This window comes from Diabrotica virgifera, chromosome 4 (assembly GCF_917563875.1).
Source record: "Diabrotica virgifera virgifera chromosome 4, PGI_DIABVI_V3a".
NCBI classification, from domain to species: domain Eukaryota; kingdom Metazoa; phylum Arthropoda; class Insecta; order Coleoptera; family Chrysomelidae; genus Diabrotica; species Diabrotica virgifera.
This window is the reverse complement of record NC_065446.1, coordinates 128,185,940-128,208,004: the sequence shown is the minus strand read 5'-3', so window position 1 is coordinate 128,208,004 and position 22,065 is coordinate 128,185,940. Positions and strand designations below refer to the sequence as shown.

General features: G+C 32.2%; 1 protein-coding gene across 1 annotated transcript in view; it reads left to right on the top strand.

Moving 5' to 3' along the window:
* The window catches only part of LOC126883917 (peritrophin-1-like), a 46,170-nt gene extending 24,618 nt beyond the window's left edge, over positions 1 to 21,552 (top strand). Inside the window, exons 2-4 of the mRNA XM_050649640.1 lie at positions 16,847 to 17,140; positions 20,848 to 21,090; positions 21,312 to 21,552. Of these exons, the coding sequence (XP_050505597.1) occupies positions 16,847 to 17,140; positions 20,848 to 21,090; positions 21,312 to 21,454 (680 nt within the window). The 3' untranslated portion in view covers positions 21,455 to 21,552. The remainder of the gene's footprint in view (positions 1 to 16,846; positions 17,141 to 20,847; positions 21,091 to 21,311) is intronic.
* The last annotated feature ends 513 nt before the right edge of the window (positions 21,553 to 22,065 follow it).

Here is a 22,065-nt window from a genome sequence, read left to right as displayed (position 1 = left end):
TATTTAAAAACACCATGTATTCATGAAAAACATGGGTAATTGTTAAAGTACCTAACTTTTTTATGGTCCAACATAAGCAAATGAATCAAAATACAGAATGTTGAGAAAACATGAATCTATAGTTGGGTTTTAATTTCAGTATTTTATAAATTCAAGAATATTCTAACACGTTTAGTAACAATATTATTACAGCGATATTGTTAACGAATAATAAGGCTATAACATATTAAAAAATCACTTAAATCGGACAACAGGTTTAGGAAATTCGACACATGAAAAGTGACCCATTTTTAAGCTGCCCGGTTAATTTTGCACCCCAGTGTATTTAGATATTATTTACTATTTTATTACAAATGTATCTTATTGTGTTCTTGTTTTAATGAAATTAACGCGATTATTTCATTCATAGGAGATTCTGACCAATAGAAAGCTACATAAATCTAAATTAAATCGATAATTTTTGATAATTTCCCGTCGTCAAGTATATTACGTCAGATGCCCTTCGTTGCTACGAAAAAATACATTCAGTGACATTAATGACAATTAATGTTTTAAAAATTATAAAAGTGATGACTTTCAACCGTCAAATTAATATTTACAACAACTGTGTGTTTATTTGTACTAATTTGTACTTACATAAATAAATTACAATAAAATTTTGGTGTTGAACAGTTTTATTCATGAAATAATCGCAACAATGCACTCGATCTCTAAAATTAATATAGAATTTTAGAGCTCTTGTGCAATTACTACTGACAATTCGATGAAATAAAATTATTTTGACTTAATATTCGAAAGTCAAATCAGTAGACAATAACAGTGGTTTTGAATCGTCGTCATGGAAACCAAGATATCTCGTCATGCTAACCAATTATTCTGAAAGTTTGGTTTTGACAACCTTGTCAAAGAATTAATTTGTGTATGCAGTTTCATAATAATTAAATTAATTGATTGAGATTTGGTCACTTTTTTAAGACTCGTAGAAAAAATATTGTTCCTAACTCTTGCAGAAAGTCTCTTTTCCGCACTAGACTGCGCAGTCGCGTGCGGAAAAGTATGACTTTCTGCACTTGTTAGGAAATAGTTATTTTCCTAACTAGTGCGGAAAGTGGTACTTTCACGCACGAGACTCCCGTTGACCCGAACGACGCGATAGCGGAGTTCGGGCAAGCAGTCGAGTGCTGGGAAGACACTTTCCGCATGAGTTAGGAACAATATTTTTTCTAGGGCCGTACGTTTGGAAAAAAGCCACAAAAAATAGAGTTATATCAATGTTTATTTAAAAGTGAAAATATACAAATTAATTCTTTGATAAGGTTGTCAAAACCAAACTTTTAATATAATGGGTTACCACGACGACGATACTGGTTTCCATGACTACGATTCAAAACCATTGTAATTGTTTACTGATCTGACTTTTAAATATTATGTCAAAATAATTTTATTTCATCGAATTATCGCGCTAATTTCATTAAAACATGAACACAATAAGATAAATTTAAAATAAATTAGTAAATAATATCTAAATATTAGTTTATTGCATGTATTAAAATATATTATAATGCCATATTACTTTCCTGCACGCCGTGCGGGAAAATATACTTTCACGCACGCCGTGCGGGAAAGTGCAACTTTCGGAAACGAAATGCGTGCGTGAAAGTAGCTCTTTTAGCACGGCCGTAGAAAAATAACTATTTTAAATTTTCTTTAAGACCAATAGTAATCGAGCTATACTTTATTATATGTTGGCTCTTCTTCGTCAAATGCTAAATATTGTAGTTTCAAAGTCAAAAGACGGGAAAGCTATGCATTTTTCGAGGACAACTTGTTCAAACTAATTTAAAGTACCTACTTAAAAATATCTATCTCTAGAAACAAAAGTCTCTAGATCAAAAATTAAGTGACTTATAATGAAAAGAATGTCAGTCCTCTTTTTTTCAGCGAAAAAGTGATCGAAAGCAACCCCCTAATCACCACCCTAACTAAAATTAATCATTAACCTTATTTGGTCATTTTTATTTATATATTATTAATAGGTTTTAAAAGTTTGACAAGCATAGAATGATTAGTTTTTAAGGGGATGGGTACGTATTTTTGGCTGCAATGCTATTCAAATGGGGATTAATTTTTTTCGAATCCTGAGAAAACTAATAAGTATTTTTGAAAAATTTAAACGCAGAATGAAATATTACGTAATTATCGAGGGCCGAAAGTCCCTGAGAACTTCTATAATGTTTATTTTAATAAGTTACAGGGGTGAAAAACTAAAAGAAAATTTAGTGTGATTTTTAATTTCAAATATCTCATTCAAAATAAACTTTTTATTTATTCTAAGGGACTTTCCGCCCTCGGTAATAATTTAGTCTTTCATTCTGCGTAAATTTTTCAAAAATATTTATTGGTTTTTCAGGATTCGAAAAAAATGAACACAAAGTCCGTGGTAATATTTTCCAAATCTATCGTTGTCTTACAAAGCACTCAGTCGAATAAAATATTGTCAGCATATTGTCAGTCAGACAGTGACAATCAGTGACAATTTTAAATATTTGACGTGGCATCGGGAATATTTTAAGTTGATTAAATAATATTGATACCTATACAGGGTGTCCCGAAAAGATTGGTCATAAATTATACCACAGATTATGGGGTCAAAAATAGGTTGATTGAACCTCACTTACCTATATACAATAATGCACACAAAAAAAGTTGCAGCCCTTTGAAATTACAAAATGAAAACCGATTTTTTTTCATATATCGAAAACTGAAATTTTTTATTTCATTAGTAGTTCCAAAATGACACAAAATCTAGGCATCGGATAAAAAAGTTTATTTGAAGAAAGTGTATTTTTTTGTTCTTCTTAATGGCGGTACAGGCTCGTTTTTTTAATATTGTATTTAATTACAGAGTAATTTCCACATATTAATATATTCTTCAAATTGGGCTCTGTACGGCCATTCTTTATTATATTACGAATACGTGTGCCAAATATCTCGAAAAAATATTCAAAATTACAGCCGCAATCTTGGAACGCGTTTTCGCTACCTGTTGATCGCTACTATTTCCTCTTAAGAGGATCGGTACGTATTTTCGGCTGCAATGCTATTTAAATGGGGATTCATTTTTTTCGAATCCTGAGAAAACTAATAAGTATTTTTCAAAAATTTAAACGCAGAATGATAGACTACGTTATTAGTGAGGGCCGAAAGTCCCTGAGAACTTCTATAATGTTTATTTTAATAAGTTACAGGGGTGAAAAACTAAGAGAAAATGTAGTGTGATTTTTAATTTCAAATATCTCATTCGAAAGAAACTTCTTATATATTCTGAGGGACTTTCGGCCCTCGATAATAATTTAGTCTTTCATTTTGTGTTTAAATTTTTTTAAAATATTTATTAGTTTTTTTCAGGATTCGAAAAAAATGGACACCAAGTCCGTGGAAATCGAACATTCGCTATCTTTGTCATACAACGCACTCATTCGAATATAATGTTATGACAAGACTCAAGACAGTGACAAGTAGAGATGTGTCCGACCCGCTATTTTGATATAGCAGTTCATTCTGCTACTGCTTTTTAACGCTTTTACGATGATAATAAAATCAATCAAAGAGTTGTTTATTAAATAGTATTGATAGTGTATTTGAAAAATAATAATTGATTTAAGGCGTACAATTAATAAAAAGTTATTTATTGTTTATATATTATTTATGGAAAATCCAAGTATTTCAAGTCACTAAATTTCAAATAAAAGTATTATTTTATAAGAGTTTGTTCTGATAACCGTAAATAGGTACGAGTTTAGCTATAAAGTAACGTGCCCATGGTGGCATAAAATGTAGTAAATGCTAATGCTTCAAGTACGTACTACATTTTTGAAGATTTCACTACACTTAAAAAGCATTTGCTTTTCTCCGTAGTATTTGCTACTATTTACCAGCCTACATAGAAGAACGTACTACGCTTTTGAAGTATGTGCTTGTTTAGCAGTATTTTGCTTCAGTTTAAGTGAAGTTGGTGGGTGGACGTCTTCGGCGTAGGTATTGCTTTGTTACAATATGACAGCTCTTATGAATGTGTATCATAGAAAAATTTACAAACTAAGAAGAAGATTCTTAATTTTTGGGTCATTCTTTTATCAAATAAAATTTAATAATTGTGAAGAAGATTAACAAATAACAATTGTTCATTTTTAACCTAGCGTAACTCTTTTGTCGCTTCGGATCTGAGTCACTCATTTTTACTCATGTACAATTCTAATAATGTGGTACGTAAAAATGTGAATTCACAAATCACAAGCACATGGAAAACTAATTCCATCACGATTGGTGTAATGCAGACACGGCTGGCGCTACGCTTTTTAGTAGATACTTCTGGTCAGTAGTAGGTACTTCTCTTGTGTAGTAAGTTCTTCTCCAAAAACGCACCTACTTTTATGTAAAAGAAAATGCTACAAAGTAGTGACTATTTGCTGAAGCAATAGCTTCTACTACGTTTTATGCATTCCGCCCATTTTCTTGAGTGAATTATTAAATGTTGGCTTCATATTTTAAAAGATGATTTTGAGATTTTATAATTAAAGGCTTCGCTTTTTACGGAGAGTTTTAACGCTTTTTTTCTCGAAGAAAAATAATAAAATGATATTTTCGGCTCCTTTTCCTAAGTGACTTCTCTATTGAGGTTGGCGGTCAATATGGCAAATTTCTCTCTATTCTGGGCTTGATTAATTAAGTCATTTCCTGTTGTGTGGGTCCAATCTCTGATGTTTCGGAGCCAAGATTTTTTCTTTCTTCTTTAACCCCTTTTACCTTCGATATTGCCATTTAATATTACCTGAAGCTGCTCAAATTCCCTATGGCGCATTATGTGTCCTAGATATGAAGTCTATCTAATTTTGATAGTATTGACCAGATGAGGACGTGTGTTTATTATTTTTAGTAATTTTTCATTCGTGGTTCTGCTGGCCCAGCTTATTCTTAACATTCGGCGGTTCATCCACATTTCGAATAAATTCAATTTGTTAAAGTCATACTGGTAATATATACCACACATTCACACATAACACTTTAGTGTTCTCAATCTTATTGTGACTGATAGCTTGGGGTTACAGAGCATTTTACGCATGTTCATGAAACCAGACCTTGCTATTTCAATTCGTCTTATGATTTCTTTTCAGTGGTCTAGTTGAGTATTTAGCTCTCTCCCCAGGTATATGAAGATTTGGGAACTCTGAAGAATGACTTTAACAGCCTGTGACTTTCTTCTGATAATATGTTCATCCATATCTGAAGTTGGTCTTCTGTTTCCGCTAATAAACTTTTTTTCTTTTTCGACTATTTGTATAGTATATAAATAATGGTAACCACTGAATACATAATTAGTGAAAAAATGATCCTATCATTTATATAAGTAAAGGTTATCCAAGAACATTCAAAAACTGAACGAAACCGAAATAGCCATCTCTAACTTTCTAATGACAATGTCACTGTCAACCTAATGTTTACATCTGCAGTTTCCATACCAGTGTGAATTTTACTACACGTAATTTGCCGTGTAAAGACAGAAAAAGTAGGGAATATTTGTGAATTATGTACCCATAGCCTTAATAATCTGAAAATTTATTTATAATTTACATTTTTAGGTATATTTTGAAAAAGAAGCCACATCTCGATAAAAGGTAACTTATCAAAAAAAGACTAAGAGGCAAAAAAGTTTTAAAAACACTGTGTTTAACTAATGGTACCAAAGTAATAGTTTAATTGGAACGTACACAAACATCTGGGGGGTTTAAAGGAACAAAACCCCCATAAAATTTTTATGTAAATATATTAAAACAGAAGCCGCATCTCGATAAAAACTGGCTTAAACAAAAAAAGTTTTAGAAACGTTGTAATTAACTAATGGTATAGTCGAAGCGAAGATCGGTGGAATATGCGCATTTTATCAATGAAATTCGATATTTTTAAGATATTCCAGAAGCCAGTATAGATAAAATGTTTTAACGACCTATTACTCATTCAGAATTACTCAACGGATATTAGTACAGTTAAAATAATTAAGACGATAACCGGACAACATTGATTTAATGAGTAAAATTTAGTTTTTTTTTACTTTAATGACAAAAAAAGCAAGCCCAAATTTTGGATTTCGAAAAATGAAATCGGTTTTTAAAAAATATTTTTATTTCTAAACTACAATTTTAAATATGACTGAACTCGACAAGACCAAGAATAATAATGAATTTTACAATGCAAATATAATGAAACAATCTAACAAACTTCTGGTGGAAACTGCAGAGTAAGCTGCAGGTGTTGGTTGGGATTCTGCCAGGTCCGGACTTTCGTACCATGTAACTCCTCCGTCCTTAAGAGGAAAAAATAACGGAGGTATTTTTGGATTCCAAATTTTGGGGACATCTTTCTTCCAATGGGATTTCGTCAGGAACCTTCTTATTTTTGTAATATTTTCGGCATCTAGTAATGACATAAATTGTAACGATTAGTATTAATATAGTTAGGATGACTGAACCAGTGCTGATAATGGGTGTAGTTGGAAAGCCAATTTCTTCTACAGGTGAAAGATTTCTGGTGATTCTGTTAATTTCGTATAGTCCTTCCACATCGATTTTGCTTAAATTGGTTACTTGATAATTTACCTTTTCAGTCGAAAAATGTTCTAATTTTGGTAATATAATGATTTTTCCAGATTGGATACGTGGGTTGTTTGAAAATTTTAAGGTTCCAACCTCTATTTCACATTTTGGTGGGAATTCTATTAACGAAGGTTCTTTTATTTCCAAAAACGAATTGGACACACATTTTGAGATGAATTTGACAGTACTGGACGGAATTATCAAGATTTGGTTATCCATAACGTGTTCAATAATGGGTTCTTGTAGATTTATTTCAGTGGCGTAGCATTTCTCTGGATTACGTCCATCAATCAATTTATAGGTGCAGGTATCTATTTGGGTGTGGTCCTGTTGACAGTAGTATCTGGTTTCGAGGATGGGACATTCTTCTTTTATCGATAGTGATTTTTCTCCTTTTGCCAAGTAGGGATATAAAGGAATATATGTTTGATGATTTTGTATTACGGGGTAAACATGGAAGAAGTCGTAATTTTCTGATTTGAATATAGGAACATGGATAGCGAATATAAGCTTGGATTCATAAAAGGTTACTTGGGTACTGAGAAAGAGATAGTATGTTAGCACATTGTTAAATTTTGCGATCTGTTCTTCTTTGTATATATGTGATAAATATGACATCATTTCTGAGATTTCTTGGGTAGATATTATTGAATTGTGAAGAGTATTTAATTTAGAGAAAACGATCGAATTTTCAATATTGTCAATAAATGTTATTAAATTTTGGCAATCGAGATTAATTTGGTAAAGGATACTTTGATAAGTTATGTAGTTACCCAAAGTAATTATTTTGGTTTCTAATGAATATTTAAATTTTTCAATATTGTCTTGCAATTTTTGTTGATTTTGCCACAAGGTTGATAAAGACTGATTATAATGATTAACAAGCTTTTTGTACAAAGTTGACTGAAGGTTAAGTTCATGAATTACATTTTTCTGATTTAATTGTAAAATATTGATTGCTTTATCGTATCGTTCTCCATCGTCGGCATCTAAAGTTCCAAAAGCCCATTTATTAATTTTGCCTATTCCATCTATTAAACCTCTTTTAGAGCGAATATGTGGATTTAAATTTTCAAATTTTCTTTCAAGAATTTTTATTAAGAATTCGGTTCTTTTTGTCATTTGTTCAGCTAAGTTATGAAAAGATATAGGGTTAGAAGCATTACTTACTATTAGACTATTCTTAAGGCTATAAAAATGTTTAGTTAAACTAGTTATCTGTTTAGTTACTTCTCTTAAATCTAGATAGTGTATAAAAGTATGCTTAGTGTAAATAATTTTACAGGGTCCTAACAATATGGGTAACAAAGGGTTCGATATAGGAGTAATTTTTACATCTTCTCCTTCACATCTATGTTGAAGTGCCAGGAATATCAGGAGCAAACACGTTGTCCGGATTTTCATTTTCCTGAAAAGATATTTTTGGTTTTATTTTGGGTTTTCTGATTATATTTTTATGGTAATTTCCTTTATTAGTTTGTAATATAAGACCTGAATCTTGAACAATTTCAGTCTTTTTAAATTTGGGTGCCTTTTTATCGCGCAATTTTGTTTTGACGTATGCAACGTCTTGGTTAGAAAAATCTGGAGGGTCATTTCGATTTTCATTTAATTTATTAATTATTTTTTCTTTTGTTTCTTCGTTTCTAGTTTTTATTATTTCATATAACTGTTTACTTGCTTTTTTATGATTTTGTACATAGTAAGATAATATAAGGTTATCGTCCAAGTCAAAAGGATCTGGACTATTAATATGTCCTTTTATGATTTCAAATGGGGTAAATTTAGTGATGGAATGAATTGAATTATTATAACTTAGAATAGCATGTTTTATTAATTGATTAGGGGTTAATTCTTCATTTTCCTCTCTAAGACAGCGAAAGCATTCTATTAATGTAGAATGAAACCTTTCTACGGGAGAGTTGGAATTACTATTTTTAGAAGTTGTGAAATGTAGTTCTATATGGTGAAGTTTACAAAAATCTTTAAGGTCATTATTTTTGAATTCTGTGCCACAATCGGCGGTAATTTTATATGGTAAACCATGGTGGCTTACAAAGAGAAGTAAATTTTCCACTACAGAGGTGCCATTGACACTAGGTAAAGGGTATGCTTGGGCATATCTCGAAAATGAATCTATGATCGTTAAATATGATTGATTAGAAATTTTAAAGACATCTACATGAATATGTTCAAAGGGTTTTGATGCAGTGGGAGTTAAACTAAATTTTATAATTGGAGGATTTCTATCGTATTTATTTTTAAGACAGGTTTCGCAATTATTTATAAATTGTTCGATATCTTCTGCCATTTTTGGCCAATAGTAACGTGATCCTAAAGACATTTTTACTTCGTTTATACCACGATGTCCTTTTTTTGTGTACATGATAATATTCTAATTTTTCTTTTTGTTCCTGCGTATTTATTATGTCAGTTAAAAATTTTGTGGAATGTACAAATTTAAAAGCAGAATTTTTAAAATAATTCTGAACTATTACTACAAATGTTTCTGGTAAAATATTTTCTCTAAAATACAATGCATAAATCTTTTTGGGGTCTATATATTCTTTTACAAATTTAAAAATACTTTCTTCAATATTTCTTTGGGGTAAAGTAACATAAAATCTATTATTATCAAATATTTTTTCATTTTTGCATTTTATTTTATTTATTTCTCCACCTATTATTATAATTTGATTTTTATAAGTATTTAAAGCTCTTTCGGTTATGGGTATACCTAGAATTGGATTTTCTAAAGAAGTATGACACGTTTCTAAATCTGAGTCTTCTGTTTCTGGATTTTCGAAAGGGGGTCGAACTTGTATGTCCGAAATAATATTTATTTTATTTGTTGATCCATCATTTAGTAAGGAGTCAAGGTCTCCTTCTGAAAGTTGCGGTAAATCGTCTAAGTTGCTTAGTTCATTATCTATTATTTCATTTATGTCGCCTAAATTAACATCCATCGATTCTGTCTCGATAGCATTCAAGTCGGAATCTATTTTAATTCTAGAAAGTGCGTCGGCTACTTTATTATTTTTTCCTTTTAAATATTGAATATTATAATCAAATTCTTCGAGCTTAAGTCTCCACCTTACTAAGCGAGAGTTTGGCTCTTTAAGTGAGAACAACCACTGAAGGGGTTTATGATCAGTTAAAATTTGGAATCTGCGACCGAAGAGATAAGGTCGAAAATATTTGCAACCATATACAATCGCTAATAACTCTTTTTCTATGGTTGAATAATTAATTTCGGCTGAATTCAAAGTACGTGAGGCGTAACATATAGGATGGTTATCTTGCATTAGAACAGAGCCTATTGCGAAATTAGAGGCATCTGTTATTAATTGAAAAGTTTTATTAAAGTCAGGATAAGCTAAAATAGGTTCTGAAGTTAAAAGATTTTTACAAATATTAAAACAGTCTAAGAATTCTTTATTGTGGATAACTTTCTGATCCTTTTTCAAACACATGGTCATAGGTTTAGTTATAGCTGCAAAGTTTTTAATAAATTTTCTATAGTATCCTAACAAACCTAAAAATGATTTTATTTCCTTCTGTGTACGAGGGATAGGAAAATTTTTAATAGCTTTAATCTTTTTTGGATTAGGCTTAACTCCGTCTGGGGTCACTATATGCCCTAAAAATTCAACTTCCTTTCTGAGGAATTCGCATTTATCAATTTGTATTTTTAATTGTGCATCTTTTAGTTTTGCAAACACTAATTTTAAATTTTGAATGTGCTCTTGGAGACTTGTGCTAAAAATAATTATATCGTCCATATATACCATACAGATTTTATTTTGTAAATCCTTTAGTATTTCATCCATTACCCTTTGGAAGGTGGATGGTGCGTTTTTTAAGCCAAAAGGCATTCTTAAAAATTCGTAGTGTCCATTGTTAACGCTGAATGCTGTTTTTTCTATGGAGCAGGGGCTCATCTCGATTTGATGAAAACCGCTAGCTAAATCAAGAGTAGTAAAATATTGTGCTCGTCCTAATTTGTCCAATATTTCGGTAATATTGGGTATCGGATATCGATCACTAATGGTTTTATCGTTAAGTTTCCTATAATCTATAACGCAACGAAATTTTTGTTGATTGGAAGAATCGAGTTTCTTCTTTACGATCCAAAGCGGCGATCCCCAAGGACTGCTGCTGGGTCTAATAATCCCGTCGTCTAACATTTTGTCAATTTGCTTTTTAATTTCTTCCTTGTGGACATACGGATATCTGTACGACTTTACATGTACAGGTTCTTCGTCGGTTGTTTTAATAACATGTTTTACTTTTGACGTAAATGTAAGTGGGTCACCGGGTTTCAAAAATATATCTTTATATTGAGAGCATAATTTGATAATTTCGGATTTTTCTTCTGCGTTCATATGATCCGTTCTAACAAGATTTTGTATTTGCATTTTATCTATTTTATGTTTATTTTGTCTATTAGAAAATTCAAATTTATAACATTGATAAACATTAGAATTATATGGATAAGCGTATAGGGGTTTTAATAAAGTTATAGATAAATTTTTATTTGTTTCATTGACAAATTCTACTAAAGCTAAACCATTATTTGCTACAGTTAGCATTTCTGGTACATACATATCACCTAAAATTATCTTATCAATTAATATTTCACCGTTTGGTACGGTCACAGGCACTTCCTTTAAAATCTTTTCATAAGGGCCAACAGATATTTCAAACTTTATGTCTGATGGTTTTCTAAATTTAATAGGGATTATTGCGTTAGTGCTAACAAGACATTTATTATTAAGGTCAATATTAAACCTCATTGATAATAGGTCATTTATACCGACCACGCCGTCGAAAAATTCGTGGAAGTCGTATAATATGAAATTTAAGATATTGTCGCGGTTAAATTCTTGAAACGCTGGTATCGCAGCTTGGTATTTGATATTTTTCGTACCGAGAGACGTGGAAATTGAAACGTTGAAATGAAATATACAATCTGAATAAAATTGTTCAGCAATACTTGGTTTTAAGATTGACTTAGTACTACCGGTATCTACCAATAATTTTAATGGAGGATTAGAAATAGTAATATAAGGTAAAGGGTTATTAGAGGTTAAATTCAATTCGATTAAGTTATTTGGTTTTCTGAGGCGGCTTCCTGAAAATTCTGAGAAAAATAATCTAAATCTACTTGCTCACTGGAATGGCTATCTGCGTCGACGTCTCTATGCGTCTGTTCGCATTCCTGTCCATCGTAATCATTATTATATAATTCTTCAGCTATTATATTTGGCTTTTGCCCATTATTTTGAAAATAGTTTCTCCTAAAATTATTTGTTCTTCTATTGAACGTTGACGGGAATCTAGAATTTGTAGACATATTCATCGGTTCCGGTTTCGGAAGGCGATGCTGGGGAATTTGATTTGGTCTGAAAATATTCGTATTTCGGGAAGGTCCGAAGACTTCTGAGTTCGTTGGGAGATTTTTAGGGGGTAACTGTTGAGGCTGTACGTTAATAGGTTGGCGAGGCCATGGGGGATTTTGAAAATAATTATTATTTGTATTAAAGTTTGGATTTGGGGGAATAGAAGAGTTTGGTTGAAAATATTGATTGCTCATAGGATTATAAAATTGCCTGTTTGGATTAGGGAAATTCTGCTTTCTGAAATTGTTTCTATTTTGGTGTGATTTATTGTCATTAATATCGGAATAGAGTTTTTCGAAGTTCTCGAATTCATTTACATAAGCTATGGCGTGTTCTAAAGAAGCTGGTGCTTTTAAATGCATATTATTTCTTAATGTGCCGGTACAACCCGCAATAAAAGTATTTAGTGCTGTATTTTCGCAAAATTGTATGAAAACAACTTTTTGATTTGCATCAAGATTAGTATCATTGCTAATTCTTTGTACTATACTACTTCTCAATAATTGTAATCTATTTCCAAATTCTATTAAATTTTCATTTCTTTGTGGCCTAGTTCTAGTCAGTTCTTGTGTTAAACATTCTAAGTTACGTTTATCAGAAAAACATTGTATAAGCGCGGCTTTTAAAAGTGTCCAATCATTTAATTCTACCCTATTTCCTACCATAAGCTCAGCCTTTCCTACAAGTTTATTTTGAATACATTCAAAAATGTGATTATTTAATTCTTGGTCATTATATGCTCTATATGTAATAACTAAATTATCGCAAAGAGAAATAAATTTGTTTAAGGTATTAGTATCGCCATCATAAGGTCTAATATTTGAAATTTTTGATTTAAATAATTCCCAATTAATAGGACGACGTTCAGCTTGACTAGTTGCCATTTTAATATTTTTCTTATCTTTACTCTTTTTACTTTTAAAGCTTACTTTTAAATTCTTAAGAGATTCTACCAAGGAATCTTCATCAATCATAAAAATTAAAATATCGTTTCATAAACAATGTCTTAACAAAACTATCTTCCGAATTTATGAAAAATAAATAAGGAAGGCAAGAAGGAAACTTGGCACTCACCTCGATAGTCTTTGCCAACTACTTCTCCAAATTTGTCTACCCAAATGAAGGTCTGCTGTCACTGAAGGGCTGCTTTCCACTGGGGCTGCTTTCCACAAAACGGAATGTTCGTTTGGATTTGCACTTAAGGTGTTAAAACGCCAAAGTCCCGAAAAGTTCTGTTTTCCGATAAATACGAAATTCACAGTTTCGCGACTCGCACAAATCCTACTGACTGCGCCAATTTTGGATTTCGAAAAATGAAATCGGTTTTTAAAAAATATTTTTATTTCTAAACTACAATTTTAAATATGACTGAACTCGACAAGACCAAGAATAATAATGAATTTTACAATGCAAATATAATGAAACAATCTAACAAACTTCTGGTGGAAACTGCAGAGTAAGCTGCAGGTGTTGGTTGGGATTCTGCCAGGTCCGGACTTTCGTACCATGTAACTCCCATTAGCAGAACCCAATTAAAAATTATTTTGCACATCATATTTGAAACATTATTTGGCTGAAAAATCTCATTTTTGTTGACAAAAAAAATATATTAATTTGTTTGGACTAAATTACAGCTGTGCTTATCTTAAAAAGGATATGTTACTATCAACATTCGCACAGTGTTGCCAAACTGAATTTTGTTATTTTGGGTGTAAATTTTTTCCACGGATCTCCGAGGGTACTATACTACAATAATGAATAATTGGAACGTACACAAAAGTTTGGGGGGTTTAAGGGAACAAAACCCCCATAAAATTTTTATGGGGTGGACAAATTCCATTATAATTTTGTTTTAAGATGTTCCTGCCATAAGAATGATACATGTCCATTTTCAATACAAAATCTCTAATAGTTTTCGATATATTGAAAAAAATCGATTTTCATTTTGTAACTTCAAAGGGCTGTAACTTTTTTTACGAGCACATTTGTACTAAGGTAAGTTAGGTTCAATCGAACTATTTTGACCCCAGAATGTGTAGTATAATTTATGACCAATCTTTTCGGGACACCCTGTATAGTGTATTTGATAAAAATAATTGATTTAAGACGTTAACTTCATAAAAAGTTATTTATTGTGTATTATTTGTGGAAGATCCAAGCAGATAATACATCAGGATAATTTATATTGTGTGATACAAGTATTTTGTTGTTAAAGATGTTCAAAATTGTAAGCGTTCCATAGTAACAATATATTATTAAAAATATATTGTTAAAACACTTTTGCTCTTTTCTCGATTGAGTATTAGTTTTTGTTGTACATATAAATTATAACAATCACTGAATAAATAGTTAGTGAAAAAATTATCACATTTAATAACTGAATTAATAATTTGCAATTATACAAATAACAGTTATCCACGAACATTCAAAAGCCATATCTTTAAGTTAATGATGACATTTTCAAGTCGAATGACATTCTAGTAATGTTTACATATCCATACCAGTGTGAATTTTACTACACGTAATTTGCCGTGTAAAGACAGAAAAAGTAGGCATAGCCGTAAAATATTTGCGAATTATGTACCGACGGCCTATGGAGTTAAAAGCGAATAACGAATTTTTGTGGTTTGGAAAAAAATGGGTTTTTCCTTCAGAATATCAAGATTAGGATTTGAAAAGAAAAATAAAAAAAAAGAAAGTAAAAAAATGTGTTTAGCACAAATTAAAATATATATTAAAAAAAACATAGTAAAATAATTTAACAAAAAAAAAAACAAAATAAAAAAAAGCAACACAATGTACCTATGTATCTAAAAATAATATTGTAGTATGTACTTATGTTATGAAATAAGAAATTTATGACTATGAATCTGCAATCAATCACAAACAAGTCTGGCTAATTGGCTCTGCCAAAGCCATTTTTCAAAAAAAAAAAAGATTAGAATTCGAGATACGAAAAAATGTTTAAATATGAAATTGTAGCTTATTTAATTCCCAAGAATCTGGTTTGCAAAAATTGAGTGAGCTATGTACAATTAAAACTTATAATTACATGCAAAACCCACCTTTACCAACCCTTTGTCACCTCTTTTTGCGACTGATGATTTTAAAAAGATTTAATATTAATAGGCTTATAGATCTTGTAAAACCCTACAAAACTATGTTTTACCAAACTTTCTAAGATAAAAAATAAAAAGTTACGGTTAAAAAATCAATATATTTTTTTGAAAAAAAAAAGGGAAATCCAATTGCAAGCATAATAATATAATGTAAGTTAGCTTTGTTTTTAGTCATTGGCTTTATTCATTCTTATTTATCTATGTATTATTAATAGATTCTAGAAGTTTGACTGGCTTAGAATGGTTAGTTTTTAAAAAACTGGAGTTAAAAGCGAATAACGAATTTGTGTAGTTTGGTAAAAAATGCCATTTTCTTCATTATAGAAAGATTAGCATCAGAGATACGAAAAAATGTTTCAATATAAAATTGTAGGCTATTTAATTCCCGAGAATTTGGTTTGAAAAAAATGTTTCTACGGCAAAAATTGAGTGAATCGTAAATGGGTACATATTATATCGAAAAACATTGATCTTTTCTATATAAAACTAACACATTCGATGGCGAATAAATCGAAAACTATTAATTTTATCAAAAAAAATGTATAGAACATTTTTTGCTTAGAATTAATGTTTTTATCAACTTTTGTGATCAAAATATGATAAAAAATTTCCACCCCGAGATGGGGTGGCAACCACCCCCATGGTAAAAGCGCCTTTCGGAATCATATAGATTTTGATCCTTGGACTATCCACTACTTATTCTTAAATTTTTAAGCAAATCGATCCATTCTGTAAAAATTGCGAGCTGAAAAGCTTCGGTTCCTGGCCTACTACTCAATAACTACAACCTCCTCAGATCAAAATATGAGTCCCCTATGTGTTAAAATTTTTTAAAAATTCGCCCTATTGACTACAAAATCACGAATTAATCCCAAATTCCTACAAAAGTACCTAAAGATTCGACATAGAAAATAGTAACATCACAGTTACTATCAGCTGAGATCAAAGCATACCACAAATCAGGCACGTTCAGATAAATATATGCAAAACCATATCCGACAACTAGAGACATTTAGCTCACCGAGGAGACAATTAGCACAAAACAAATCCAAATAACTCATCCTGAAACCGTAAAAAAACCAACCCCAACTCAGACTACCAGTACCTACACACAGACACTACAAACACAAACCATTCCAGCTTGTCTAAAGGAAACAGTAGTGGATCTATGAGGAGAGAAAAAGGGGAAATTTCCCCCCTGCCACGGTCCAAAATTAAAGAAAAAAATTGTTGAAATATAAAAATATATTCACTGACACGAAACTTAAACCACAAACAGACAAATTCAACCCAATAAATATCCTAGTTAGGAAAATTAATGGAAATTAATACATATAAGTTATTATTTACGTCTTTTATGTAGTTTGGGCTTATCTTTTTTATGTCGTTTGGTTGGTATTTCATTGAAAGTTCACCCCTAAAGCAAATTTCTCCTCCCAAGGCAAATAATGTCTAGATCCGCTACTGGAAGGAAATTTTCCATACACCAGTCATCAATAATTGCCCGTTCCAGTAATATCCCAGCCCATTTCGTAACAGTTTTTACAGACTCGGAACCAAAATTCGCTGGAATTTTATCCCGGAATTATAAAAAATCTATTCTAACATATTATTCAACATGCTTACGTACAAACGTTTTCTCATATACACAAATAAAAGCATAATCAAATTGTAGCACAAATATGCCCATCCGATGATTCCGTTGCTTATTTCCCCGCCGAAGATTGCTCCCAATTCTGGCAGTGCACAGAAGGAAAACCAATAATCCAAAACTGCCCACAAGGCCTTCAATTTAATACAGAGTTGAATATTTGTGATTGGCCCAGTAATGCTAGATGTGCCAACGACGACGACAGAAATAACAAAATACCTGAAGAGAAAGAGGAGAGTGACAATGACAATGACAATCAAAATGGTAATGGAAACAATGGTGGTGAAATCAAGGAGGTTCAAATATGTGAAAATGTTGGTGAGTAATTTTTATATTTGGTATTGATAAAGGAAATATGTCGATGGTACAACTATTGGGAATAATATTCTCCGATCGTTAATTTTTGGACATAGGTCCCTCCCAATTTCATCAATCGATCTCTATCCTGAGCTACTTCCAATAACATTCTTCCAGTTTGTACAAGCTATTTTTTTATGATATGTACCCATCTCATTTGTGTTCTTCGTCTTGGTCGTTTACCATTGTGAAGTCTCTAACGTTATGTTTTTGGTTGTGATGTCCTCCATTTTTTGTCTTTAATCTTTCGCAGTCGTTCCCCTTTCTATCTGACACTCGTATACCTTACATTGTTCTTTCCATAGCTCTTATAGTTCTTTCTGTTGTGGCAAATTTTTTTAATTTTCACTTGGTTGGGGTTCAGGTTTGACATCCGTATGTCATGATAAGAAGGATGCACTGCTTGAACAATTCAATTTGCTTCCTAAGTATTGAGATATTTTGCTGGTTTTAAGTATCCAACTGAGTTTTGTAAACTCTCCACATGTCATCTTGCCCTTATGGTAATTTCCGCACTTTTATACTATAGGCAGATTGTTGATCTTGTTCGATCTCACTGATATTTATACATAGTTATATGTCTGGAGTCGTCTGCGTTTGCCTTTGTTTTTGTTTGTGTGTTTCTCATTTTTAGTTCATTCTTACTGGAAAATATTGAAAGATGCTAAGAATAAACTTTTACTCCTACAGTGCATTTACACTTCACCGTTTTCTTTTTAAGAAAATATAAATATATATTTATATATATATATATATATATATATATATATATATATATATATATATATATATATATATATATATATATATATATAAATATAGTGTGTTTCAAAGATCTACATCTTTTGTTTTATATATATATATAGTTTTATTGATGTTCTTGAACCATACTAAGTATATATAACAAAATTGTTTTTCTTGGGCTTAGGTTCAAAGATTAGGTTTTAAATTTGGAACTAGATTTTATTTTCCATTTATACACAATCAACGTTTCGGTGGATATCTCTCACCTTTGTCAAGATTGATTTTAAAATTACAAATGAAAGACACACATAAAAGATACACAACATAAAAGATACGCTCCTGTAATTAACTATAAAATATGTTTGGACAGTAAGCAATGAGATATCAACACTCAATTTTTAATTTGTGTCTGTTCATCGTCGTTAGTTTGTCGTTTTACGTGTTTGGTAAGTTTTTAATATTTTTCTAAAATAATGTATGTCTTTCATTTGTAATTTTAGAATCAATCTTGACAAAGGTGAGAGATATCCACCGAAACGTTGATTGTGTATAAATGGAAAATAAAATCTGGTTCCAAATTTAAAACCTAATCTTTGAACCTAAGCCCAAGAAAAACAATTTTGTTATATATATATATATATATATATATATATATATATATATATATATATATTTCATATATATATATATATATATATATATATATATATATATATATATATATATATATATATATGAAAATTACTAATGTATGAAATATATAATATATGAAAATTACATAAGTTCTCAGGAAGAACCGCGTTGAGAATTTAAAACTTCGACCATTTTGGAGCCATTATCAAGAGGGGTATGGTTCCGTTCGAGTCCGGGGTCTCAATCTACCTACTCCCCTCACTCGTGACTTACCAGCAGTGTCTTGTTCTCTACGAGAACGGTCAAGCGGCACTGAGGTTTCAATCTGCCTACTCCTCGGTATCGAATAACGACCTGTCTTCGCCTGTGTAGCTCATTTTATACTCTCAGTAGGCACCGCGCGGAAACTGTATGCGCGGGAGAGGCCTAAGCGGAATTGATTGGCGCGAGGAGTCGCTGAAGCAGCAGTCATCATGTTTCCGGCAGTCTTTTAGCGTCATCGCGTGTGTTTAGGCTGTAAGGGCGTTTTTCAATTTCGATGGCTTCACGGATGATTCTCGATTTTAAGGAGCGGACAGGGGCGATGGTTTTTGCTTTCTCGAAATCTATTTTGTGACCTGTCTGAATATGATGTTGAGCTAGGACTGAAGTAGTGTCGGAGTTTTTTACAGATATAGAATGTTCGTAAATACGGTTTTGGATTCGTCGGATTGTCTGTCCTATGTATGTCCGTGGGCAACTGGAACAAGGTATCTCATAGACACCATGGTCTTCATTGGGGATTTGGTCTTTTACGGATCTGACGAGATTGGACAAGTGTCCAATCTAAGTCCAGTGATTGGAGACTTGTCCAATCTCGTCAGATCCGTAAAAGACCAAACCCCCAATTAAGACCATGATGTCTACAAGATGACTTGTTCCAGTTGCCCACGGACATACATAGGACAGACAAACCGAAGAATCCAAAACCGTATTTACGAACATTTTATATCTGTAAAACATTCCGACACTACTTCAGCCCTAGCCCAACATCATATTCAGGCAGGTCACAAAATAAATTTCGAGAAAGCAAAAACCATCGCCCCTGTCCGCTACTTAAAATCGAGAGAACTATCAGTGAAGCCATCGAAATTGAAAAACGCCCTGACAGCCTAAACACACGTGATGACGCTAAAAGACTGCAGACAACATGGCAACCACTGCTCTCGCGCCAATCGATCCCGCTCAGGTGTCTATCGCGGGTACTGAGAGTATAAAAGGAGCTACACAGGCGAAGACAGGTCGTCACTCGCTGTTTGCCGCTTTTAGGCAGGTGCTTGGGTTCAGTTATTCAAACTTCAGATACAGACTTCCTGATATGTGCATGCCGCTTCTGGGCAGGCATAATAGGATTTCTTAACACGTAAGATATCTCCAGACATCCTTTTTAGACTGCGCGAAATATCCCCATGTTTCGTTCATCCACTGAACACGTTCAGGGATATTCCGGGTCGGAAGAGGGGGTGGTTTTAGTTGGTAGGCGGCTGGTTATGGGGGGCACGCGGGAGCGTTCCACCTTAGTCCAAAAAAAAAGGTCGTCACTCGACACTGAGGAGTAGGCAGATTGAGACCTAAGTGTCGCTTGACCGTTCTCCTAGAGAACAACACACTACTGGTACGTCAAGAGTGAGGGGAGTAGGCAGATTGAGACCTCAAACGGAACCATATTCCTCTTGATAATGGGTGCCGAAACGTCGAGTTTTAAATTCTCAGCGTGGTGAGCGACTTAGATCACATTTTTTATGCTTGCAGTAAATTTGAAATACAAAGCCAGGAATTTATTAATAGTTTATTATTGCAAAACTTATACCCCCTTTCAATCTACTCCATTTTCTATCATTAAATATGTATCAGGAATACAAAATTATTCTTAAGTTTATTAAAATGTGTAACTTAAAATTTTAGTGTAGGTGTTAAGCTCGTTACCTCTGTTATATCGCCAAATATTTTACCTATTTACCTATATTTTCCGTGGTCTACCCTTTCTGTCTGTGAGTCACCTTGAATGACCCCTAGGTGCGAAAAGTAATCCTAGTTCCTCTCCCCATCGTAGTTCTTCATTTAAATTTCCAGAATAATAGTGTAGTTAGTTTAGTTAGAATAGGTTACACATTTGTTACTAGATGAATGGGCACTTAGCCAAAAAAAAATTCTCAACGTGGTTCTTCCCGAGAACTTAGTAATTTTCATTCACTTGGCCGCGGAGATTTTTCCGAACACACACATATATATATGAACTCTTCTACTTTTAGAGTGTCCAGCAGAAGATCCGGATGTGGTAGTTCAAAAACCTGGCCCTAGTCCATCGCAGTTCTGCAAGTGTTCCCATGGCATCCCGTACTTACTTGCCTGTAAAGACGGATTGGTCTACAACGCTGATCTAGAAGTATGTGACTATCCAGAAAACGAAACTGATGATCGCCCCAATAATTCAGACGAAGAAAATGAATCTAAGGAAGAGGCAAATGATGAAAATAATATTACTTGTCAAGGGGGTAAGATTTACTATAATAGCTATATGTCTTTTAATTCTCGACAATTTTTGATAAAGCTTAACATAGTAATCAGGCAGTACGGACATCGGACAGATCAAGAACAGATCCATTCGGTTTCTGTTGTTTTTTTTTTTTCTAAAAATATATGTCGGATTTGAAATAGATAAATCAAAATAAAAAAAATCATGTAACTTTAATTACAATTCCTTTTTTGATTTTAGACTGTCCAGAAACTGATGGAACTCCACTTGCATCATCCAATTCCAACAACTTCTGTGTCTGTGGAGGGGGAGTTCAGCATGTTATGAAATGCCCCGATGGGCTAATTTTTAATGTCAAAGAAGGTATTTGCGATTGGCCATAATCCGCAAATTGAAAAAGTATTAATAATCTTAATCTATCAATTGTATTTATTGTATTTAATGTTTTTGTTAGCTTTAATAAATAATATACCTTTTTTAAGATTGTTTGTGTTCTTTCTAAAAATTAGTCATGTTTAGAGGGATTAAACCACAACTGAATGCAACGAGAATTATATTTAACATTTTTTATGTTTCAAAATCGTTTCAAAAAGTTCTGAAATAAAATTTATGAATGCTCTTAAGGGGGTAGGCGCAAAATCTTGGCCCAATGCTATTTAAATACATTCATTTTTTCGAATCCTGAGAAAACTAATAATGAGGGCCGAAACTCCCTCAGAATAAATAAAAATTTCTTTTGAATGAAATACCGGGTGTCCACTTATATTTTCCCCAATTTTAACTGCCTATAACTTCTAAACGGCTCAAGATATAAATATGCGGTTTTCGCTGAAATGTTTTATTTTAGTAAAAGTTTTGTCTGAATGGACTGAATTTTTTATATCGCTTTCAAATACGAAAAGAAAAATGGCGGATTTTTGAAAAAAACGTTGTTTACTTTTTTTTAATGGAACACCCAGTATATTTTTTTGTAAATTGAAATAAAGGTCATTCA